General features: G+C 43.1%; 3 protein-coding genes across 3 annotated transcripts; 2 read left to right on the forward strand and 1 right to left on the reverse strand.

Moving 5' to 3' along the window:
• The first annotated feature begins 159 nt into the window (after positions 1 to 159).
• On the forward strand, positions 160 to 14,345 carry LOC121873004. The gene is made up of 3 exons (XM_042376238.1): positions 160 to 558; positions 11,231 to 11,391; positions 12,507 to 14,345. Exons 1-3 carry the CDS (start codon positions 556 to 558, stop codon positions 13,111 to 13,113), a joined length of 771 nt encoding a protein of 256 aa, XP_042232172.1. The 5' UTR covers positions 160 to 555; the 3' UTR covers positions 13,114 to 14,345.
• Positions 14,346 to 15,310: 965 nt separating this feature from the next.
• LOC121873005 lies at positions 15,311 to 21,054 on the forward strand. The gene is made up of 7 exons (XM_042376239.1): positions 15,311 to 15,410; positions 16,795 to 16,846; positions 17,657 to 17,748; positions 18,351 to 18,456; positions 18,647 to 18,800; positions 18,975 to 19,078; positions 19,922 to 21,054. Exons 2-7 carry the CDS (start codon positions 16,808 to 16,810, stop codon positions 20,912 to 20,914), a joined length of 1,488 nt encoding a protein of 495 aa, XP_042232173.1. The 5' UTR covers positions 15,311 to 15,410; positions 16,795 to 16,807; the 3' UTR covers positions 20,915 to 21,054.
• A 682-nt stretch (positions 21,055 to 21,736) lies between these two features.
• On the reverse strand, positions 21,737 to 23,510 carry LOC121873006. The gene is made up of 3 exons (XM_042376240.1): positions 23,423 to 23,510; positions 22,821 to 23,068; positions 21,737 to 22,252 (listed from the first exon to the last, which is right to left on the reverse strand). The coding sequence occupies exons 2-3, from the start codon at positions 23,059 to 23,061 to the stop codon at positions 22,074 to 22,076; spliced, it is 420 nt and encodes a 139-aa protein (XP_042232174.1). The 5' UTR covers positions 23,062 to 23,068; positions 23,423 to 23,510; the 3' UTR covers positions 21,737 to 22,073.
• Between the last annotated feature and the right edge of the window lie 1,570 nt (positions 23,511 to 25,080).

A 25,080-nucleotide genomic window follows, 5' to 3' on the forward strand; every position in this document is an offset into this window, starting at 1 on the left:
TGGTATTAGTTGTGGGGTGAAGAGGGTCGTACTGGTATTAGTTGTGGCAGGGGATGGACTACAGGGGTGGTGTGAGGCGACGCAGGAGAGTGGAGGTGGTGAGGGCGGCGGTATAAGAGAGGCAGGGGAGGGAGACAGGCGCCACTCCTCAGCGTTCCAGACTCACGGGCACACACGCACACACAAGTTTCGTCTTCGTTGGTGGACGGGCCTCTCAAGCGTTCCCCTTCATTCTTTCTCCTTCGTCGCCCTCGCCTTCTGCGGCGTTTACGACAATACCCACCTCCTCTACACACCTTCCTTGTAGCATCTATACACTTCCAGTGGGAATCTGATAAGAGGAAGAACCTTAGAACGAAGATGGAGGAATCACATTGAACGAAACAGGTTGTTGAGAGGCGGACCTGAACTCCGAGGCATCTTCGTGACGCAACTGGAGGAAAAGTTTGGTTCTGAGTGAGGGATAAACACAAAGTCATCTGCCTCATATAAGGTTCCTGTAGTCATCACTTGCTGCCGCCCTCACACTTGACTTTCGCACTTCTCTACAGCATAATGGTAAGATAATCATGTAGAATCACTGAAAAGAAACTGTGTCTTAAGGGATGTACTGTAGGTGTAGAGCTGTAGATGATTTAGTAATTATCTCACGTTAGTCTGATGGGAAATGAAAAGTGATATTAAAAAAAAAAGAAAGATTGGATGGACAGTCTTGAACGTGGAGATGAGAGGAACTCAGTGAGATAATGGTGTATGACCTATGAGACACCCTGTACAGTATGGTGTATGACCTATGAGACACCCTGTACAGTATGATGTATGACCTATGAGACACCCTGTACGGTATGGTGTATGACCTATGAGACACCCTGTACAGTATGATGTATGACCTATGAGACACCCTGTACAGTATGATGTATGACCTATGAGACACCCTGTACGGTATGGTGTATGACCTATGAGACACCCTGTACAGTATATGGTGTGTGCTGTAGAGGTCAGTCACTCACACACACTCACACCGTCACTCACACACTCACACCGCTACTCACACACACACACCGTCACTCACACACTCACACCACTACTGTCACACACACACCATCTCACACACCTCACACCGTCACCACACACTCACACCACTACTCATACACACACACCGCCATTCACACACCCACACCGTCACCCACACACTCACGCACTCACACCACCACTCACACACTCACACCGTCACTCACAAAACTCACACCACCACCACATACTTACACCACCACCATACACTCACACCACCATTCACACACTCTCACCGTCACACACACTCATTCCACCACTCACACACTCACACCACCACTCACACACTCACACCACCACTCATACACTCACACCGTCAATCACGCACTCACATGGAAACTTCCAGTGTTACTCACACACTGACACTCACACACTTACACCACCACTAACACACTCACACCATTACTCACACACTGACACTGTCACTCACACACTCACACCACCACTAACACACTCACACCATTACTCACACACTCACACTGTCACTCACACACTCACACCGTCACTCACACACTCACACCATTACTCACACACTCACACTGTCACTCACACACTCACACCAATTACTCACACACCACACTGTCACACACACACACACTCACACACTCACACCATTACTCACATACTCACACACACCTGTCACTCACACGCTTATACCACCACCAACACACTCACAGCACACTCACACACTGACACTGTCACTCACACACTCACACCGTCACTCACACACCTCACACCATTACTCACACACTGACACTGTCACACACTCACCACACCACCACCACACACTCACACGTTACTCACACACTCACACCACCACCAACACACTCACACTGTTACTCACACACTGACACTGTCACTACACACCACACCGTCACCACACACTCCCCATCACTGCACTCACACCACCACCACACACCACACCACCACCACACACCACACCGTCACTCACACACTCACGCCATCACCACATGCACTCACACCACCACCACACACCACACCACCACCACACACACACACATTCACACCACCACACAACTCACATACCACACCGTCACCCACACACTCACACAGCCAGTTACACACTCACACCGTCACACACACTCACACCACCACTAACACACTCACACCATTACTCACACACTCATACCACCATTCACACACCACACCACCACCACACACTCACACCGTCACTCACACACTCACACAGCCAGTTACACACACGTTACTCACACACCACACCACCACCAACACACTCACACCATTACTCACACACTCACATACACACCGTCACCACACACCTCACATACCACACCGTCACTCACACACTCACATACTTACACCGTCACTCACACACTCATACCACCTCTCACACACCACACCACCACCACACACCACACCACCACTCACACATTCACACCACCACCACAAACTCACATACCACACCGTCACCAAACACTCACACAGCCAGTTACACACTCACACCGTCACTCACACACCACATCGTCACCACACACCCACACCACCACTCAAACACTCACACCGTCACTCACACACTCACACCGTCAGTCACACACACTCACACCATCACACACACCTCACACCGTCAGTCAAACACTCACACCGTCACTCACACCACCACTTACACACTCACACCGTCACTCAATCTCACACCATCACTCACACCGTCAGTCACACCCACACCGTCTCACACACACTCACACCGTCAGTCACACACTCACACCGTCACTCACACACACTCACACCATCACTCACACCGTCAGTCACACACTCACACCGTCAGTCACACACACTCACACCGTCAGTCACACACTCTCACACCGTCAATCACACACACTCACACCATCACACACACTCACACCGTCAGTCACACACTCACACCGTCAATCACACACACTCACACCGTCAATCACACACACTCACACCATCACACACACTCACACCGTCAGTCACACACCACACCGTCACTCACACACACTCACACCATCACTCACACCGTCAGTCACACACTCACACCGTCAGTCACACACTCACACCGTCACTCACATCCCCCACACACACTCACCCCCACACACACCACACCCACACCCCCACACACACCCACACCCACACCCCCACACACACACACACACCTGTAGCCCCACACACACCCCACACCCACACCCCTACACACACCCCACACCTGTAGCCCCACACCACACCCACACCCCACACCCCCACACACACCCACACCTGTAGCCCCACACACACACCCACACCTGTAGCCACACCTGTAGCCCCACACACACACCTACCCCACCCACACACACACTACACCTGTAGCCCACACACACACCCACACCCACACCCCCACACACACCCACACCTGTAGCCCCACACACACACCCACACCTGTACCCCCCCACACACACCACACCTGTACCCCACACACACCTACACCCCCCACACACACCTACACCTGTAGCCCCACACACACCTACACCCCCACACACACCTACACCTGTAGCCCCACACACACACCTACACCCCCCACACACACCTACACGACTAGAAACTTTTATAAAAATCTCTTGGAAAAAAATTGTAGTGACATATGATAATTTTTGCCCTGAGTCGAGGCTGAAGGATGCTCAAGTATTGTCCACGAGTTAAAATGGTTGTCCTCTTTCTCGCTTAATCTGCAATAACCAGGCGACGTGTGTTGAAAATATAGGAAGAATGATGATGCTGAGACAGAGACAGAGAGATGTCCTGTGGAATATTTGATATGCAGAATGATTGGTAAATAGAGTGGGCGAGAGAGAGAGAGATTTTATAAGATTGATTGATTGATTGATTAATGACTTGTGTAATACTTGGTAAGTAGAATGAGAGAGAGAGAGAGAGAGAGAGAGATCTACCACAATTCGTCACGTTTACCTCCAAGTGCCTCTTTACCTACATCCGGGTCATATGAGGTACAGATCGAATGAAATTGAACAAGTTTCCCACAAGCGCCTCCCTGTGAACGACGGCAGGTGAGTGGTGGCTGAGATAGCACGAGGCTCTTTATCATGACGAAATTTCTATATAATCTAAGTGAATCTTATCTAAGGTTTGCCTTTTAGAATTGATAATTTTACTAAACGTTTCAACAACTAAATTGTTGATGGCATTACTAAGCTTCAACAACTAAAGTCTTTTTGATGTTATAATCTAATATACTATAGGAATAGCCGTGGCTCTGTCTGTCTGTTCTGGGCAGCCGAAACGGCACAATCGTTTTTCATCAAACTTGGTGGAAAAATCGCAAAAAAAAAAAACTCGTAGAGTGGAACAAACCTGGTCCCATGTTGATGGTTTCTTTAGGAAGGCATTAATTAACCATTTTATTTACGCTGGAAAACAGTGTCGCTGTACGCTGTCAGCCGGACGGCGAACCGGGCACGAAGGGCCCACGATCACTTGTGTATTATTACGCTTCAACAACTAAAGTCCTGTTGATGTTATAATGTATTACTACGCTTCAAAAATTTAGGACTTGTTGATGTTATAATCTATTTTACTACACATTAACATATAGATTATGATGCATCTAAACCCCCCCATAGACACTCAAACATACACACACCCACTCAAACACAGACAGACACATACGCACTGTCACCTTTGGAACACACAGTAACACTAATTTTCTCTCTACATCCAAATATACAAATATATTGTGATTCTCTCCTGGGAAATTATAGATAAAAGAAATAAATAATCGACTGCAAATTGTGCAGTTTCTATTTAAATTTTTTATATATTTTTATATATTTTTCAACATGAGAGAGGCTGGGGGAGGGGGGTGAAGAGGTGTGGAGGGGGAAGGTGATGAGTTATGGAGGGGGAGGGGGGTGAAGAGGTGTGGAGGGGGAAGGTGATGAGTTATGGAGGGGGAGGGTGATGAGCTATGGAGAGGGAAGGTGATGAGCTATGGAGGGGGAGGGTGACGAGTGATGGAGGGAAGATTGACGAGTTGTGGGGGAGAGTGACAAGTGATGGAGGGAAGATTGACGTTATAATATTCCTACACTTCAACACCTAAAGTCTTTAATCTTATAATAAATGTAGTAGCTCCTCTATTCCATCAACAATTAAATAAACTATGAGAGATAGAGTTCTGTCCAACACAAATCACAATTTTAAGAAAAAATGTATAATATTTTAACCTGTTTCGGGAAATAATTTGTATACGTAACTTACAACACCACTACATCAGCCACCTCACCTCGTCCTTAATATAATTATCACTCTGTCAACTTTAAGGAAACTTAGTATGTCTGTGTGTGTGTCTGTGACATTTTAAGAATAAATAAAATAAACTTATATAACTTTACGCCCCCGAGTGTTCTGAAGTTAGAGTAATACCACAACGCGTTGGTGATTAAACTATGTAAGTATGTGTGTGTGTGTGAGAGATATATCTTCAATCAGTAACTATACTGCAAATATATAACATGTAATAGTAGTAAATAAGATAGTATGGAGTGACGTCTGTTAACAGGTAAAGTGTATCATAAATATATTTTGTGTAGGACATGAGAACACAATATTGCCTCAACATCGACGCCTTAACTATTGTACAAATCCCTGTTATTTTATCTATGAAGCAAATTGCTTTCAAACATAACAAAATCTTTATGACTGAAATTCACACAAATTCGTCTAGTGAATTATCAATTTCATTACTTCTGTAAAGTCTTAACGTAAGAATGAACACCATTTCACTTATCATGTTGTGTCGTCCCTCAAAAGCTGGGTCTCTCTCCTATCTCGTGTTTTGTGACTTAGTGATGTTCTGTGAGACGGGACGAATAAAAGGTCGTTTATGTTACAGGGAGCGAGCGACTCTTGCTAATAATGTGTCACCTGGTGTTTTGGCTCAACCTTACATAAACCACCAAACTTCCGGTTGATGATGAAGGTAAGATGGTTGTGTGGGCCATCATGTTGCAGTATATAGGAAATATACGTATATTATCGGATACATGTTAGGGGTGCGGTGGCCTAGTGGATACAACGCTCACCTCCTGTCCTAAGAGAAGTTGGTTCGATCCTGGGAACTCCTGGACTGTAACTGTAAATAGGTACATAAATTAGCAGTTGGGAAAGTGAGGGTGGTCGAGTGCAGTGTCGACCACACAGTCTCTTTGTACAGTATATATTAGTATACAGTGTGCAGTATCCACACTCTCCCCAACGGCAGTCACGCCTGTGGGACTCGCTCTGGTATAATTAATAAAAATCCTGCCTGCGACCCGACGAATTTTTGGCCACAAAATAGTAGACATTTAGAAATTTTTGGTGCTAACTTAATATCAGGTTTTAACTACCCTAACAAGCCAATTTAACTTGACTAATAGTTAAATGGCCACATTATGTCACAGGAAACATTAAAGACCACCTTCTTGTGCGAGTAAATCAAGAAGATAAAAATTCAAATGACTTTCTAGACTTAGTTAACAAAAGACCCAACATAAAAGAGTCCCACACATCTCATTACTACTTTACAAACTTGTTCTTCTCTCACACTAATGTTATTACGGTAATTAAGTTGTTCACGAGGTGCTTTACGTCGTCTCACCTAACCTAACTATAAACTAACCTAACGTAACCTCTACTCGTATGGATTACTGTATCACCTGGAGGTACTGCGAGTATCTGGTGAGGGCTGCAGAAATGGGACAATTGATCCATTCACACTGATCTACCCACACTGATCTATCCACACTGAATCACCCACACTGAACCACCCACACTGATCTATCCACACTGAATCACCCACACTGAACCACCAACACTGATCTATCCACACTGAATCACCCACACTGAACCACCCACACTGATCTATCCACACTGAATCACCCACATTGAACCACCCACACTGATCTATCCACACTGAATCACCCACACTGATCCACCCACGCTGATCCATCCATACTAGCCCATCCAGTATTGTGTTGAGCGCTTATAATAATAATATATTGACATTATTACCAACACAACAAGATAGATATTTCACCATGTTGGTATTACTGACAACATCATTACCAACACAACAAGATAGATATTTCACCATGTTGGTATTACTGACAACATCATTACCAACACAACAAGATAGATATTTCACCATGTTGGTATTACTGACAACATTATTACCAACACAACAAGATAGATATTTCACCATGTTGGTATTACTGACAACATCATTACCAACACAACAAGATAGATATTTCACCATGTTGGTATTACTGACAACATCATTACCAACACAACAAGATAGATATTTCACCATGTTGGTATTACTGACAACATCATTACCAACACAACAAGATAGATATTTCACCATATTGGTATTACTGACAACATCATTACCAACACAACAAGATAGATATTTCACCATATTGGTATTACTGACAACATTATTACCAACACAACAAGATAGATATTTCACCATGTTGGTATTACTGACAACATCATTACCAACACACCGTAATATAAATCTGTTTCTCTTGGGTGTCTCTGTTACCCGACCATGTTCACGCCTCGTTGGCTACACTTGTTAAACACGATACCGCGCAATGGAACTAAACTTGATCTGTTCTGAATACAAGTGACAGGTGATACATGGAGCTGAGAGGTGATACATGGAGCCGAGAGGTGATACATGGAGCCGACAGGTGATACATGGAGACGAGAGGTAATACATGGAGCCGAGAGGTGACATGGTGATACATGGAGCCGACAGGTGATACATGGAGCCGACAGGTGATACATGGAGCGAGAGGTGATACATGGAGACGAGAGGTGATACATGGAGCCGACAGGTGATACATGGAGCCAGGTGATACATGGAGCTGGAGAGGTGATACATGGAGCGAGAGAGGTGACATGGAGCCGAGAGGTGATACATGGAGCCGAGAGGTGATACATGGAGCCGACATGGTGATACATGGAGCCGAGAGGTGATACATGGAGCTGAGAGGTGATACATGGAGCCGAGAGGTGATACATGGAGCCGACAGGTGATACATGGAGACGAGAGGTAATACATGGAGCCGAGAGGTGACATATGGAAGAGAGAAAGGAAGGGAAGAAGGGTGGGGAGGAAAGGAAGATCTTCAAGAGAGAGAGAGAGAGAGAGAGGTAATATGAACAAGGGACTGAGGCAAGAGGTCCAGCCTGGCTCTTACATATAAAACCTCTATCGAAGAGAGTATTATGTGTGTGAGTGTGTGTGTGAGTGAGTGAGTGTGAGTGGGTGTGTGAGTGAGTGAGTGTGAGTGTGTGTGTGTGATTGGGTGCGTGTGTGTGAGATGGTTGCTATAGTTAACATAACCAGCGCTTCTTGACCGGTGCTAATGCTCTTCAAACTGACCAATGAGAAAGCTTTTGATACTCTATGAATAACCTTAAACCCTCGTTGATTGGTGGAGGGGTTGTGTTGATGCTCTCAGCCTTGACAAAGAAAGGCGTCAAGCGTGTGACTGGCGGGTGGCTAACAAGCGGAGAATGTTGACTAAAGTTGAAATAAACTCGTATATATTTATTTTATTTTTATTTTTATTTATTTTATTGTTTGTAAGTTGAGGTGTAAATAATTATATCTAGTGTATTTTTAGTAAGCATTTTGGTCTCACCTGAAGATTAGACACCCTAGTTTATTTCACATGATGATTAAACAACCTAACCTAACCCAACCCAACCTAACCCAACCTAACCTAATCTAACAAAACCTAACCTATCACTCTGTCTTGGTAAAATAGTAATTAATTATATTATTTTTTTCTTTATCTCTGAGAGCCTTGAGAGAGAGAGAGAGGGAGGACACTTATCATATCCCCCCTTGTGAATTATCTCGGGTATGACGTCATAACCTCGACAGTTGTCTTGAGTGTGGCGTCATACTTTCAACAGTCATAAGAACATAAGGAGTCTGCAATAGGCCGGTTGGCCTGTGCATGGCAGCTCCTGTCGAGAGTTACTACCACTCTCTATCATCCATGAATCTATCTAGCCTCCTTTTGAAACTTTCCAGCGTTCCAGCACTTACTACAAAATTGCTAAGCTTGTTTCACTCGTCCACCACCCTATTTGTGAACCAGTTCCTTCCTATCTCCCTCCTAAACCTAAACTTATCCAACTTAAGTCCGTTGCTCCGAGTCCTATCCTGCTCGGATATTATATGAACTTTATCTATGTCCCCTTTATTGATTCCTTTCACCCACTTAAATACTTCTATCATATCTCCCCGCACTCTTCGTCTTTCTAGGGAATGCAAGTTAAGTTTCTTTAACCTATCCTGATATGGAAGGTTTCTAAGTCCCGGAATCATTTTAGTCATTCTTCGCTGCACCGACTCTAGTGAATTTATATCCATTCTATAATAGGGGCACCAGAATTGAACCGCATAATCGAGGTGTGGCCTGACTAGCGCAAGATATAGTTGCAATAAGACCTCTGCACTCTTGTTACTTACACTTCTAGATATAAAACCTAGTAACTCTCGACAGGAGCTGCCATGCACAGGCCAACCGGTCTATTGCAGACTCCTTATTTTCTTATGTTCTTATGTTCTCTGTTTGCATTATTTCGAACATTAACGCACTGTTTTCTAGGCCGTAGGTCTGGGCTTACAAATACCCCTAAGTCTCTTTCACAAGTCGATTTCTCTAGGTTGATGATGTGAAGGCTGTATACATTGACAGTATTTGTTCTTCCAATATTAAGTACGCTGCACTTGCTGGTGTTGAATTTCATTTGCCATTTTTCTGACCACTCCTGCAGTTTATTTAAATCTTCCTGTAGTGCATTTGCATCCTGCCCTGAATTAATCTGCCGCTCTATTTTGGTGTCATCCGCAAACTGGCTTATGTCACTGCTGATCTCAGTATCTAGATCGTTTATGTAGATTATGAACAAGAGTGGGCCTAGTACTGACCCCTGGGGAACCCCACTGGTTACACGGCCCCACTCAGATTTCACACCATCTACGGCTCTACACTGACCCTCTGTGTTCTATCGGTGAGCCATGATTTTATCCAATTTAAAACTTTCCCCTCGATACCATGAGCCTTAACTTTTCTCAGAAGCCTCTGATGCGGTACTCTGTCAAACGCTTTGCTGAAGTCTAAGTAAATAACATCGTAATTTTCGTCATTATCTACTACCTCGAAGACTTTCCTAAAAAACGTCATACCCCCCCATGAGTTATCTCAAGTGTGGCGTCATAATCTCCACAGTTGTCTCGAGTGTGACGTCATACCCCCCCCCATGAGTTATCTCAAGTGTGGCGTCATAATCTCCACAGGTGTCTCGAGTGTGACGTCATACCCTCCTTGTGAGTTATCTCGAGTGTGACGTCATACCCCCGTGAGTTATCTCAAGTGTGGCGTCATAATTCCAATAGCACAGCCCGAGTGTGACGTCATACCTCCTTGTGAGTTATCTCAGAGTGTGACGTCGGTTCCCCGTGAGTTATCTCAAGTGTGGCGTCATAATCTCCACAGGTTGTCTGAGTGCGTGACGTCATACCCCAGGAAGTTACATTCCTCGAGCGTGACGTCATACCCCCCGTGTGAGTTATCTCCGCGTGGCGTCATAATCTCAGCACAGTTGTCTCGAGTGTGACGCTCATACCCTCCCAGGAAAGTTATCTCGAGTGTGACGTCATACCCCCGTGAGTGCTATCTCTCGCGGTAGCGTCATAATCACCAGTTGTCTCGAGGTGACGTCATACCCCCCGTGAGTTATCTCAAGGTGGCGTCATAATCTCCACAGTTATCTCGAGTGTGACGTCATACCCCCCCCGTGAGTTATCTCAAGTGTGACGTCACTGATGATGCAGTAACAAATATTCTTATTAATAATGACTCTATTAACAATGCACTTAATTAACCGGACCTCTGCGGCACCCGGAAGATGGGTCGGTAACATCCCAGTATGTGTACCGCTATTTTGTCTAGTTTCTGCTCTCCCTAACTTTCATTGTCTATACTCTCTAAAATTAATTTATTCTCATATCTAGGTTAAGTTAAGCTATCCTATTTTAAGCTAAGCTAAGCTAAGTAACTAACTGACTAACTTACCCCTCCCCCCTTTTTCTCCCGGGCAGGTGAGTCGTGTGGGCGTGGTGGTGGTGGTGATGGGGGCGTGGCTGGCTGGTGGTGGACGGGTCTTGGCCAATCACAGCCAGTGTGACGTGCAGGCCCTCCGCTGTGACGTCATCTGCGCCTTCCCTGACCTTGGCCTTCACTGTAGCCGCTGTATTCGGAGGTCAGTAGCCTGGGGTACGAGGTCGTGGGTCAAAGGTCATGTGGGTCATATCTGTCAAGTGTTATGATTATTATGTCATGGGTCGAGTGTGTCGTGTCAGGTGTCTAAGGTAATATATGTGTACCAGAGGTTATCTATATATATATATACAGTATATATGTAAATATATATATATATATATATATATATATATATATATATATATATATATATATATATATATATATATATATATATGCAAGTAAATCACTGTAGGTGCGCGTGATCTAGGTATATGCTGATAACCACAAGGAAAGAAGAAAACACGAAGTTCCCAAGCGCTTTCATGTAATTACATCTTCAGGGGTTGTGCATTTATAAAAGTTCCTTGCAAGGAATGTAATATGTTTTACTTAGGCCAGACAGGTGTGATCTTGTAACTTAAACAACACAAATACAGTGTTAGGACAGGCCAGGAATCCAATGCTCTGTTTGTTCATTTGAGGGATAACAAGCATTGCATTGACTGGGATAATGCCTCCTCAATATTACCATGTAAGTCAATTGACAGTAGGAACATCATAGAATCTAGTCTTATTAAACATACCGAAGCATTCAACATGAATTTGAGTAACGGCATGTACAAGCTGGACAATTTTGTAATTAAGAAGATTTGTGATCAAGTGAGAAGGCCGGGTCACTTGACCATCTGACCTGACCACCAACCGTTGTGTGCTATTTAAAGATTAGTAGGGTCATTACCTAATACCTGACCATTGTGGACCTGGTCTCACCCTCCTCTGTATATATACACCTTGATTTGTATTACTCTCTCTAGTCTGTACTCACCCCTGAAGATGTGAATTACACGAAAGCGCTTGGGAACTTCTGTGTTTTCTTCTTTCCTTGTGGTTATCAGCATATATATATATATATACAGTATATATGTAAATAATAATAATAATAATAATTAACGGTTTATTGAAAGAGCATGGCAGCCAGAAGGCTGCGTGTATGTGTGTGTGTGTGTCCTTAGACAATAACTTACATTTTATGTAGCTTAAGATAGTCTGAAGATAGTCAATGTATTAATTATAGTAACCTGACAATACTTGCTCCTCTTCTCTCTCCCTCAGGCGACCTATGAGGTTCGGTAAGAGAAGCGGAGAACCACCCAGAACCTTGAGCGTGGCGGCGACGGGGAGCCCTCTGGTGGCGGTCATCTCTCACCCAGGACCTACCCACCTGCAGAAGACCAAGAGCCAAGACCCCGGCCAGTCCGGGTTAGCGAGCTCCACCGTGCAGTACAAGAGAACTTCGGGGGTACACGACGCAGCCCGACCTGTCGTCAGCTCAAGTCTTCGTCAGCTGATCAACAAGGTCCTCTGGAATGAATACACCGCCAGGAAGACTCTCCCGTCAGGGGACCGACAGCAGGAGGCTTACAGCAGCCAGCTTGGACGATACGTCTCAGACTTACAAAGTGAACTTGGCCCCGACTATGATGACTCTACTGAAGGTGTTGAGTATGTTAGCGTCATGCGGAGTCGTCGAAGTCCTCACCACACGTTAGACAACCTCGGGTCCGGAGGAGTACAGAGTGACGGGAGGTTCCCTGTGGAGAGGAGGTCGAAAAGATCGGGGGTGCACGAGGTGATCGAGGGCCTGATGGACCTGCTGGGTCTGGACGAGCTGCCAGTAGACCCCACACTGTACGGCTGTTATGAACTACTCCTCGACTAGCACCAGCCACCGACTTCCCTCTACCACAATTATGCTCAATTTACGTTGAATTTATAATATAACAATGAACATTGTTTGTACCTTAACACTGACACACGTTCCTCACTGGCAGATGTGCAATAGTAGTGATTAATAATGAACAGGACAAGTATCAGTCGCTGGCAGCCTGGCAGTAGTGACCTCAACACACAGATGGCGCCACCATTACCTCTCTCACACTGAACATTCTTGTATATTTATTTTCACCGTCTCAGCATCAGAGAACTTTCTAGGTACATAAAGGAATGGCACTTATTAATGAACATTTAGTAAAAAAAAAAGTTTAAAAGCATCATCTTGATTGGGTATACTGTAGTCTTCAATAACAAACTCGTAAGTCATTTTTGGAGTATCGGAAACCCCTTCTCAAATAGAGGCTGTAAGTCATGTTGAGGACCGTGTGGTGTTGATATACATACATACATACATACATACATACATACACGTAGTCACAGTTTCTCAAGATAGAAACATTTAGGGTTGACTGTCAGCTTGGCGTCCCCTGCACAGAAGGTCTGGGAGTGGCTACAGGGCCTGAGGCTGGCTGAGAAGGGCTTTCCGTCCTCCATATTCCTCTTAATTATTAAACTAATTAATTACGCGCTTAAAGACTTTATAATGTTGAGGCGTACTGATAAGATAACATCACCACCTTGCACTATATCTATCAGTTCTGTAAGCTGATTCGTGCATTCTGTCAGTTTTCTCTTGTACTTCTGACGGTATTTAAACTGACAGAAGGTTCTTTGGTGACAGACAGCTGACGATCCAAATAGAAGCTGACACTGTTTGGAAAAACGTATATATACAGTATAATAACCTTGCTGGAAACTGTCTTTGAAGTTATTAGACTCATTAGGCAAAATTCGTCTTTGTTTCACTCTCAAGAAATTTTTTTGACGGAAAGTGACGAGGCTATTTGTGTAGCTACAGGAACACGTAGGTTTGTATTGCAGGTCATTTACCATATATCAGGGCAACAAAATGGATCACCTGGGGATTAACCACCCCACTTTATTTGACCTTCACATTAACCACCCAAGAACGTTATCATAACCCAACCTACCGTAATCTAAAGCTAAAGTTAACCTAATCTAAAATAACGCGAACCTAATCTAACAACATAGCATAACATAACCTAAACGAATCTAACACTTAACCTAACCTAACCTAACCTAACCTAACCTAACCTAACCTAACCTAACCTAACTTAACACTAACGTAACACTAATCTAACTTAACATTACTTAAACTAACCTAATATAATCTAACATAACCTAACCTAACTTAACACTAATCTAATCTAACCTTACCTGAACTAAACTAACATAACATAATCTAACCTAAACTAACACTATCCTAACCTATCCTAACCTAACCTAACCTAAACTAACACTATCCTAACCTAAACTAACACTATCCTAACCTAAACTAACACTATCCTAACCTAACCTAACATAATCTAACCTAAACTAACACTATCCTAACCTAAACTAACACTATCCTAACCTAAACTAACACTATCCTAACCTAACCTAACCTAACCCCTCTAGGTACCAAGAGGTGGTGTAATCATCAGGTGAACTAAACTAGAGGTGTTTAATCTTCAAGTTATCCAAAAAAAATACTCTGTTCTGTATAACTTGTCCTTAACTCAATAAACTTGTGTAAAATAATAAAAATAATACCGAATGAAAATAAAATACAAGCAAATAACATAGTTGTCATTCTCCTTCCTTACTGTAATAGTGAGTCGATTGATAAAATGATTTTGTATTATATTTCAAACGTAAAGAAACGCTGTATATTTTCAACGTTATCATATAAATACATTTAATAATACAGTTCTTGTGAGTTCATAAACAATACAAAATGATTGACAACCCTTAACTACATGATTGACACCTTAACTACTTGGTTCATCTGTGCAAACGAGCCATCCGTCATTATCGTTTGTCCAAAACAACTTATTTTACCAATTTAATTATCTCTCTCTTAACATCATGTCAGTTATTATATGTACAATATGACTATGTTAGATGAGCCAATATCCTAACAGATTTATTAATTTAAACTGAAAAGAAGCGATAAGAACCAGACTACTAGAGGGAGGGAGGCGAGGTGAAGATGGTCAAGACAGTCACTCACACCAGTCAGTGAGGAGTGTCGCGCCCTGGTGGAAACACGTCTTTATTTGTTAGTGTGTTTATCAAGTATTGGTGAAGATTTCTTGTACTGTCTACTGTTGAGTTTCTAAGGTGAGTTAATGTGTTTTAATTATGTTTATTGTGTTACTGGTGGGTGTTTGACTTTCAGTTGGTGTTCTCGATGTTGTTAGCCACTTAATTCTAGCCTTGGTTTAAATCTTCTCATTGTTTATATTTCTCAACACTTAAAGTTAATCCTTTTTACATTTTCAATTTAAGTATGAATTAAACTGTTAAACACGTGCTATTATCCCAGGGTTTAGGTAAGGCTTCTGCTATGAATATTTTTGTAGGTTAGGTTAGTTTTGAATGGTGTTTCCTATCTGTGTAGTCATCGGGCAACGCTGATACACCTAACCTATCGCAGCCTAACGTAACGCAACTAACCTAACTAAAGTAACCTAATCGAACTTGACTAAATCTCCACTATAACTTAACTTAATGTAGCCTAATCAAGTCAAATCTAACCCCACGTAATTGAACGCAACCTAACCAAACGAGAACTTTTATGTACAGTACTTCAGTCTACATCCAGTCGAGGATAAAAGGTCAAACTCCCCGGGGTTAAGCGAGGCGCGGGACCCAACATAAATTTTTCGGGCGCGGCCGATTTTTATCAAGGAGGCGATGCTGCTGTAGTCCGGTAGGGATTAAGCTTTTGACCCCGATTCCTAAGTAGATAATGAAAGCATTTGTTCTTGTAGATTCAATTCTTGCTAAAAAGAACTACCTTGTAAAGATCTTAAATCTAGTTTTTATCTCTGAACGATTCTTCCTTTTTACCGCCACAGTAAAACGCTCTTAAGGTCGAGGGTTTGATCTTCAACCTTGGAACGCGAGCTTGGTGGATTATATTTACCTTGATGCAGATTTAGACTTTTTTTTGTATACAAAGTATGATACTTTAACACAGTTGAAACTATCCTAATACTTGGATAACCTGAACTTCACTTGTTCTTAAGGTGTTGGGTTTCGACTTTAAACTAAAATTTTGCGCGTATGGTGTTTACTAAAAGGTGTAAATGCCTGATACTCGTTTTTATAACTTGTTGGCCTTCACGGTCTTATAGGTGTATAAATTATCTTTCATGACCATAACTAGTCTTTAATATCGCTAGGGAACTGTATATTGTATTAAGGTGACTATGTATTTTGTATTCTTACGGTTAGATCGTATCCTAGTTGATCCCCCCACCCCCTTTAACAAGATTCAGAAGTCTTATTTAATGTAACTTAAACTCCAGGTAGAATTTGGTATCGAATGGCTAAAATAAACCGGGGTTAATTTTTAGTTGATTCTGATGTTTTGGGTATTTAATATCCAGGACCAAGGTATTGTGAAGGTTCACTAACCCGAATTCGGCTGAATAATTCTTTGAACGTTGATTTATTGGTGTAATTTTCGATTTGGCTAACTGGATGATTTGGTGTGCAGGTTTGCGGGAGATATGGACTACTACCACCACAACAGCCCTGGCAGGAGGCATGTAAGTGTATCTGCTATCTGTTCATTGTTTGTTCATTGTCAATGTGTTTAGTTTGTACCCTGGCCGCTGTTAGTTAGTACCCTAGCTGTTCGTCCCTGCGGTCGGGCAAGTAACCTTGAAACCGTCTCTTCACATACCGTGATTTTAGTAGTGGGTATATTGTCAACCTCGTTTAACTGTAAATAATAAAAGTTATATTGTATACAGGATGAGAGCAGAGATAAGATAGCCGCTAAGGTTCAAAGGTTGTTTAATCATTATCGCCATTTTACTGGAAGTTGCAGTAGATACGTACGGTTCAGGTTAATTATATATTGAATAACCTTTTGCAAGGTTTAGTTAAAATATATGCCGAATGAATCTAAATTAGAGGTTTTTAGAAGTGAATATAAAGGTTTGGCTATGCTATTAGGCTAGGGCTATGCTATTAGGCTAGGGCTATGCTAGGCTGTATCTTGACATTAATTTATTGCTTCGTAAAAAAAACCCCACCCCGAACTGTTACATGTGGTTGATGTTTGAAGGATACCACGGACAGTATTGTCGTTTACCTGCTACTTACTGTGGCTGGAAGTCTGAATTTCCTAATCTAGATTCTAGACCTATATATGTATAAAGGGAAGATGTCAAATTGACAGCGTTTTATATGAAGCGATACGTTATCTTTTTCCTTGGTTCTCCTGTACACTGAAATGGCAATTATTGTGGTTACTTCTTTTCATTATTATGGATTCATTCTTAATTACCTTTTACTTCTATTGCATATTTTTTCACTTCGGTTTTATTTATTAATGTTTCTCCTGTCCTCAGAGCTTGCTGGACGTGACTCAAACTCAGAAGTGGCGCCCTCGCAGTAATTCTATGAGCGTGATGGATGTTACTAACTTTACACCGAACATTAGGTACGGTAATACCGCCAGCAGGTACGATGCTATTGCCATGAAGTAAGATACTGCCACCTTGAAGTACTAAGGGTGTGTGGAGGTATCGTTGGCGAGCAGTGGGGGGGGAAGGGGGTTGGAGGAGGTAGGGGGGGGGAATAGTATGGAGGAAGAAAGATGAAATTGTGTAGATAGTGACCAGTGAGGAGTAGTGTAGGTAGTGGCATCGTTGGAGGAAGTCGGTAAGTACTTGGGTGGGTGGAACAAGATGGGTGATAAGGATAGTGTTCAAATTGGGAAGGAGGACGTGATAAGAGCAGCTGTACCCGTTAACTGTAAGGATGTCGGGTACCACACTTGGCTACCAGGTAACCCAATTAAGGTGTAGATTGGTACATGGTAACTGTGTGGGCGGGTGTTAGGAAGCATGTCTGGGTTACGTCTGCATGGAAATTAATCTGACGTATTTACTCACTACCTAGTAAGATTTTTTACAAGGTTAGGGTAGATACTGTCGGGCCTACTTAATTTAGATAGGCTGGTGTTTTCACGGAATTGGTTAGGTCTGTCTTAAATACTACCAACTAATGTAGGTTATTACCCTTCGTGTTGGTCGACATCAGCGGGTTGACTAACAGACGCTGCTCTGCTACGCCCTGCACCACGCCCTGCTTCGTCAGTCCTCGCATGGCCTTCTCCACACAGTTCTCCTACGACTCTCCCATCCAGGTAAGTTCTTGATCGTTCATACCTTCTACACACTAGTTTTTGGATCACCTGAAGATTCGCCATTCTACTTAGCTCATAGCACCTGATTAAAAACACATTAGCGTTACCCAAGGCTTCTATTTGATTAGGGTGAATCTTTAGGTGGAATAAGCTGGGGATTAATGTTATCGTGAAATTAATTTCTTGGCAGATCTTGACGTCAGATTCGACACTCTCACCTCGGGCTGTTTCGAAGCTTCAAAACCGTTACTCGCTCAGGAACCTTCCCAAGCGGTACAAGACCGTCCTTATCATCCTGTTGTCTACACTGGCAGCCGGTCTCTTCCTCGCCAGGACGTTCGGCGGTAAGAACCACAGTATAACAATACTACTATTGGGAATGAACATTATGATGGCTTTACGGTCCTGGGCCAAGTTGCCTTGTGTTTACTATTGTTTCTATACCTGTTTGTCCTCGTGTGATTATGAGGGGGAGGGGCCAGGTTTAAAGTAGGAAAATAATAAATGATTGTTTTCAGAGAGAGCTGGACAAAAGACCGTCTCCAGCCGGCAGTACTGTGGCGATAACGACCCTGACTGTTTGAATGATGACGAGAAGGCCCATGATCACCCCAGCCTTAAGGTTTTGAGTTTTCGTGAATAATAATAGTTTATTGAAGGAGCATGGCAGGCAGAAAAGTTACATAATTAGGGAATTGGTCACTTGATTGACAAATATAAAAAGTAACGTAAGTTATGCAAATGAACAAATATCTAGGTGGAGGGGTTCTGCAGCGTGTGTTGGGCAATGAGTGTGTGTGTGTGGGGTTCAAGGTGATCGGTCATGATCTGCGGTACTTTGATCCTCGGCGGTACTTCAATGGGTTTTCTAGATCTGAGTATCATTGCAGTGTGACAGGACTAGCAAGATCGGCTAAACGGGGGGGGGAGAGAGAGAGAGAGACTTGACAGGAGTTTATGAAGGCGGTGTGAATACTTTTATTACAGCACCATTATTGTCTTAACTATCGGCTTTCACACCTCGACAAGGTACAATGTTGAGGGTGTTGGTCCATCATGCGTGATCCGTGGGGGGAGTCTGGCGGTGTTAAGTTCTTCATAGACCGCCTCGCTGCGGTCTGTTAGTAAACTGATTTAAAACCGCCGTACTATCGGTTAAACAGCATTGTTTAACTCCCTTCATTTAACAAACTCCTGAGTTGACTGGTCAAAACAGATGGACGTTAATAAACGCGTCTTCATGTAAAAACTTTGAAATATAGAGCCGACTTGTCGTGTTTCAGTAGTTTGTTGGCGGAAGGAACTGCACTTGTAACTGCTGTAATATTAGTCGAATGGAAGGAGTAAGGATTTTTGGCACTCTACACGGGGTTCTCTTTAACACTGCATATACAAGATAATTTAGTGTTTATAGCTCTTCAATTTAGCTGCTGGCGCACTTCTAAAACCTTTGTGGTATTTACAGCGGTTCATGAGGTCGGTGAAACGGCCAACGCACTACCACAGCCTGACCTCTGACCTAGATAATCTGGAGGTGGAGACGGGGTACGCGGGGCACCTAACTGAGGCCCTGCCATCACACGAGAAGGAGGAAAACTTTGATGTATCGGTGTTGCTCGAGGATGTTGATACGGACATGCAACAGCTTCAGTCGGACGGATACTTGGAGGAGGAAGATGATGGTGATGCCGCCAAGGAACCGCTGCACACGATTATGTCCGAGGAACTCGCCGAAGTAAAGTCTCCCGAGGCAAGGTTTACACAGAAGAGGAGGTTTATGGTGGTACAAGGAGCTTACGTGGAAGCCGAGCAGCAGCAGCAAGATGTACAAGAATACCCATCAGAAGTTGAACAGGTTGGTCTACACAGCGAGGACGGATCTAATGTGCAAGAATATGATGTACAAGAATATGATGTACAGGGACGGTTTGATGGTTCTCGAGTACAAGACGATGGTAGTTTTGTACAGCAGTATGGCGGACAGGGCGAGTACATGTATGTGCATCAGACTGGCCAAACTAATGTAAGGGAAGGCGAGGAACAAAATGGTCGCCAGCCACAGGATGTCATAGTAGACCGGCAGACGTCAGGGCAGAGGAACGAAGAACCCGGAGTCCAGATGATGCAAAATGAGGGCCAAATTATCCAGGAATCTCTGCGTGACAGCCAACGTGCTAGACTGCGTGCTGACCACCACCACCGCCAGCAGCACCACCACCGCCAGCAGGAGGAACACAGGAATGCCAAACCCCGAACGGGACCTGAACCACACCGCCGTCAGGAGAGACCATCACAACATCCTCGGGAACAGTCGGTGAGAAAGATCAATCGAGGACCACTGAACAGACCGCAACAGATGGGTGGGTCGAGAGGACCGCTTGAGACCGATAGAAGACCGCGACAGGAAAGATTACCTCCAGGCGTCCACCCTCGCAGATACAAACACGCAGAGCTGTGATCACTTACTTTATCATTGCAAGTAACTGAACCTTTGTCAGTTCAGAAAGTTCGCAAGGAAATTACAGGAAATTAATTATTTTTAAACCGGTTTTTAATATTTTAATGTATGGATGTAAAATAAATGCCTGTTTTTTGTAATAAATTTTTAAGTTATAGTGCGTTTATTCTTGACACTGGACAGGCATGATGATTAAATGTGGAAGTTTAGTAAGGATAAGTTACAGAAATCAATTGAAACCTGGATCTGAAGTATGTACTAGATATCTTGTCTAAAATAAAAAGGGTGGGGAAATGATCCTACAGGAGAAATCATTACAGCAAATAATTCCAGCTAACAAATGGTGGAAAGTTTCTACTTCGTCTTGCCTGCGAATATCATTCACGAGTCTGTTACGGTGTAGGAAAGTAATGGATAACTGGATCCTTACACTGACTGATGAAGAAAGACTTTAGGCAGGAGATCATATTTAAATGATTTGATTCCGTACGGTGACCTTAGGCTCTTCAAAGTGATCGAGCAGCGGGTACCGTCTTTAGTAAAGCCTAGTATGGCAAATGATGCTCGAATCTAAACTCAAAATATGAACTAGTAGGAAGGTTACGGAAAGGTAAAAAAAAAAAAAAAAAAAAGGCATTGATGAGCTTGAAAATATTGAAGTTTAGTCTCGAAGGTGGGTCATATTTATTGTGTGGAGGACTAGTATAAATGAGGTGGATAGGGAGGGAGGGAGGGAAGTTTGAAGTTGTGTTGAAGGAAGAGTAGTTTAAGAGGTTGGAGGGAGGAGGAGGGGGGGGGAAGGAAGGGTGGAATACTCGTTAATTATAACTGGTACTTTATTTCGTGAACAAAGTAATGGGACAGTAAGAGTTATTTTTGAGTTCCTTAGATGGAGTGACTTGAGTGGTGTTGGCTCAAAGGTCGACATTAGTGGCTCCCAACGCCTGCTCCGTACGTCCATCCTTCAAGAATTAAGACACCCGGCTGCCATCAAGTAGGACCTCCAAGGACCACTTAAACTGAACTAGACGCTTAGCAACTTGAGGTAGAGCTTGAGGTAGTAGTCCTGTTGCTAACGCCTTGGAGGACATTGACTGGAGATCCATACAGGAGAGGAGAGACATCAAAGGAAGGCTAGGTTAGCTGAGATTAGGTTAGCTTAGCTACAGACGTCAGGAGTACCAAAGAGTCCATTCCATTGGAGATGAGTCTGGATCTGACAGGCTTGTGGCTTGTAATCACGCTTGAGTACATCCATCACGTACTTAACTCGGTCGATTTCACACTGAGTACAACCACCACAAAGTCGACCACTGTTACGTTGGTCGAGTACAAGAGCTGAGAGGAGAGAGCGTATTAGAGGTTTCTTACCATAATCCACCTGAAGATTAGTCCCCCTCAAAGTTTATCTTGTCTGAACATAATTAACATTGACGCTAACCTAACTTAATGTAATCCTAATGCTGAGCTAACCCAACATAACCTAGGCTAACCTAACAGTCTAGCCTACCCTAACAACCGAATGCTCAGCTAACCAAACCTAACCTGACCTATTTTAACCTAAACAAACCTAATCGAAACTTAATCTATTGTCACTTAACAAAACTGTGTGTGTGTACCGTTGATGGACGGGTTTAGACTTGTATTTCCTTAGAAGAAGAAATCACTGCGTTTGTATTGACTTCTTGTGAAGCAATGAGTCTCTGAATTTTTTTTTATTACTTGTTTATATGAACCTGTTTTAATATTTGTTTAGTTATGCTTACGTGACCCTTTTTTTAATATCTACAGTATGATGTTTAGCTTAAGTTCACGTATTCATGATGTAAATTATCGTGTTCTAAAAGCTTTTGTTAATCATTTTCAGTTCAGGTTTTGGGGTGTAGAACATAAACTGGTAACTTACTTTGAAGAGCCTTGCCGATAGCGGTACAGGGGGTCTTCCCGGTAATACAGTCGGTATAAAATATCACATCACTTTGCTTCTGCATGTTGGTGACCAGTGTAAGGAGCGGCAACTCTGTAAGCGGTGCTCTGAGCTGCTGATGCAAGGATGGTTTTTGTAAATTTGCTGAACTCTCTTGTGGTTTGGCTCCGACAGATACCAACACCAGCGCCACGGCACACGACATAAACAACAAACGCATCTTGACCCTGTTGTTGGAAGTTAATGTTATTGCAAATGTTTATTGAAGACTGGGAATTATATGATGATTAGTTCCCTCCTCATGCAGCTTATTTCACCCGATGACTGAGCCTGGCCCCATGACCTGACTCCCTCACACGAATAAAGGCTAACAGACAATAAGAGACTCAATTCATTTGGGGTTAAAGTTTAGCCAGACACTTATGAATGAAACCTTCAAAGATAACTAGAGGAAATATCGGAACATAACGAAATTAAGATAGTATCAGGGTTTATTACAAGTATTCACGCGATCACGACTAAAATCCTTCAGGCAGTTTGTATACATGTGTCAGACACCCCGAGTACAAGTTCTGACTTACCTGTAAACACGAGAGACGACTTGAAGCAGACAGCACACTCAATACATCTACCTGATGAAGGCTTCCTCTCCTGGTATATATACACAACTTTACGTAGTATAAAAACCATCTTAGAGAAGAGGTTTGTCGTGGTACACTGCTGGCTTTGGCTGCCCCGAACTAGTTTTTGTGTGGATGGCCTACGTGTTGCTCCACCTCTCGTCACCTCACTTTGAAGAGAGATATAGTTCACTTGTCAGTCGGTGATTCTGTTCATGTTAATAGTCGGAAGTTTCTTTTATATTGCTATTGTCTATTACCTAACCTAACACTTAACGTAACCCAACGCTTTAGGTTAGGTTAGGTGACGTCCTCCACTTTTAACCATGAAATTCCTGAATATTTTAGACATTACATAAAATACCTCATTTCATACATTCCCTCTATGGTATAAAATACCCATATCAAGTACCCCCCCTCCCCCAAGAAAACAAAAAAACAAAACACGGAAATTACGTTACAAAACTAATAAAAACAGACAGGAAAAACCACACAACTGAAAGCTACAGACCCACGCCGTTTTATATCACAAAATGAGGATAAAACAGGTAAGATTCTGAGCGACTTCAAGTAACAAGAAAAACTAGATAACATTTCCTGCCTTCGTTGTCCTTACTTAACCATGGTCACTGGAGGAACTTTTGCTTGACATAAGATTTTTTTTTTGGGGGACATTACCTGATGATTAACCCCCTCTATTTTATCCTATGATTAAACACTATTACTGAAGGGGGGTTGTGTTAAGTTAAGTTAGGTTAAGTTAAATTAGTGTTATGTTATGTCTGTGTTAGCTTAGCGTCTAGTTTACGTTAGTTTAGGTTAAGTTTGATTTAGGTTAGGTTAGAATAAGTTAGGATCCTTCATCTTCAAGTGGAATAAACTAGGGGCTAACCTACATGTAAAATAGGCTGTGGGGACTAATCTACAGGTGAAATAAGTTCAAAGGGACTGATCTCCAGATGAAATAAGCTGTGGGAGGTAATCGACAGGTGAAATAAGCTGTGGGAGGTAATCGACAGGTGAAATAAGCTGTGGGAGGTAATCGACAGGTGAAATGAGGTCAAGGGTACGAACCTTCAGGGGAAATAAGGTCATGGAGACGAACCTTCAGGTGAAATAAGGTCAAGGCACTATCATAAAGTGACTCGTGTCTTGACTTACAGGAAACAGCAGAAACATGTTTACTTCTCAAGAACTTTTACCTGACCTCCTTTTCTGCCTGTTTTTGTTCTTGTAATTTTTATTTTTTTTACTTCTTGTTCCTGTTATTATTTTTCTTCGTTGTTCTGGTTTTATTGTTTTTGTTCTTGTTATTCTTGATGTTTTTGTTCTACTACTAATATGTTTATAATCTCTTCCTCCTCCTCCTTTTCCCAGAATGTGTGTGTGTGAGGGGGTGGGGGTAGGTAGGGGGATTGAGTGTGTGTGGGGTGGGGGTAGGTAGGGGGATTGAGGTGTGGGGAATGTGTGTGAGGAGGTAGGATTGAGTGTGTGGGGGAATGTGTGTGTGAGGGGTGGGGGTGGGTAGGGGATTGAGTGTGTGGGGGAATGTGTGTGTGAGGGGGTGGGGGGAGGTAGGGGGATTGAGTGTGTGGGGGAATGTGTGTGTGAGGGGTGGG

This window comes from Homarus americanus, unplaced genomic scaffold (genome assembly GCF_018991925.1).
Source record: "Homarus americanus isolate GMGI-L3 unplaced genomic scaffold, GMGI_Hamer_2.0 scaffold11022, whole genome shotgun sequence".
Lineage (NCBI taxonomy): Eukaryota > Metazoa > Arthropoda > Malacostraca > Decapoda > Nephropidae > Homarus > Homarus americanus.

Bases quoted from the DNA above. Each gene is read 5' to 3' on its own strand.
- LOC121873005 (XM_042376239.1), top strand. From the start codon at position 16,808: ATGGACTACTACCACCACAACAGCCCTGGCAGGAGGCAT. The intron at 17,749-18,350 runs GTACGGTAATAC...GGTCGACATCAG, and splicing joins AACTTTACACCGAACATTAG to CGGGTTGACTAACAGACGCT. The intron at 18,457-18,646 runs GTAAGTTCTTGA...ATTTCTTGGCAG, and splicing joins CCTACGACTCTCCCATCCAG to ATCTTGACGTCAGATTCGAC.
- LOC121873006 (XM_042376240.1), bottom strand. From the start codon at position 23,061: ATGCGTTTGTTGTTTATGTCGTGTGCCGTGGCGCTGGTGTTGGTATCT. The intron at 22,253-22,820 runs GTAAGTTACCAG...CTCTCCTCTCAG, and splicing joins TATCGGCAAGGCTCTTCAAA to CTCTTGTACTCGACCAACGT.
- LOC121873004 (XM_042376238.1), top strand. The intron at 11,392-12,506 runs GTCAGTAGCCTG...TCTCTCCCTCAG, and splicing joins TGTAGCCGCTGTATTCGGAG to GCGACCTATGAGGTTCGGTA.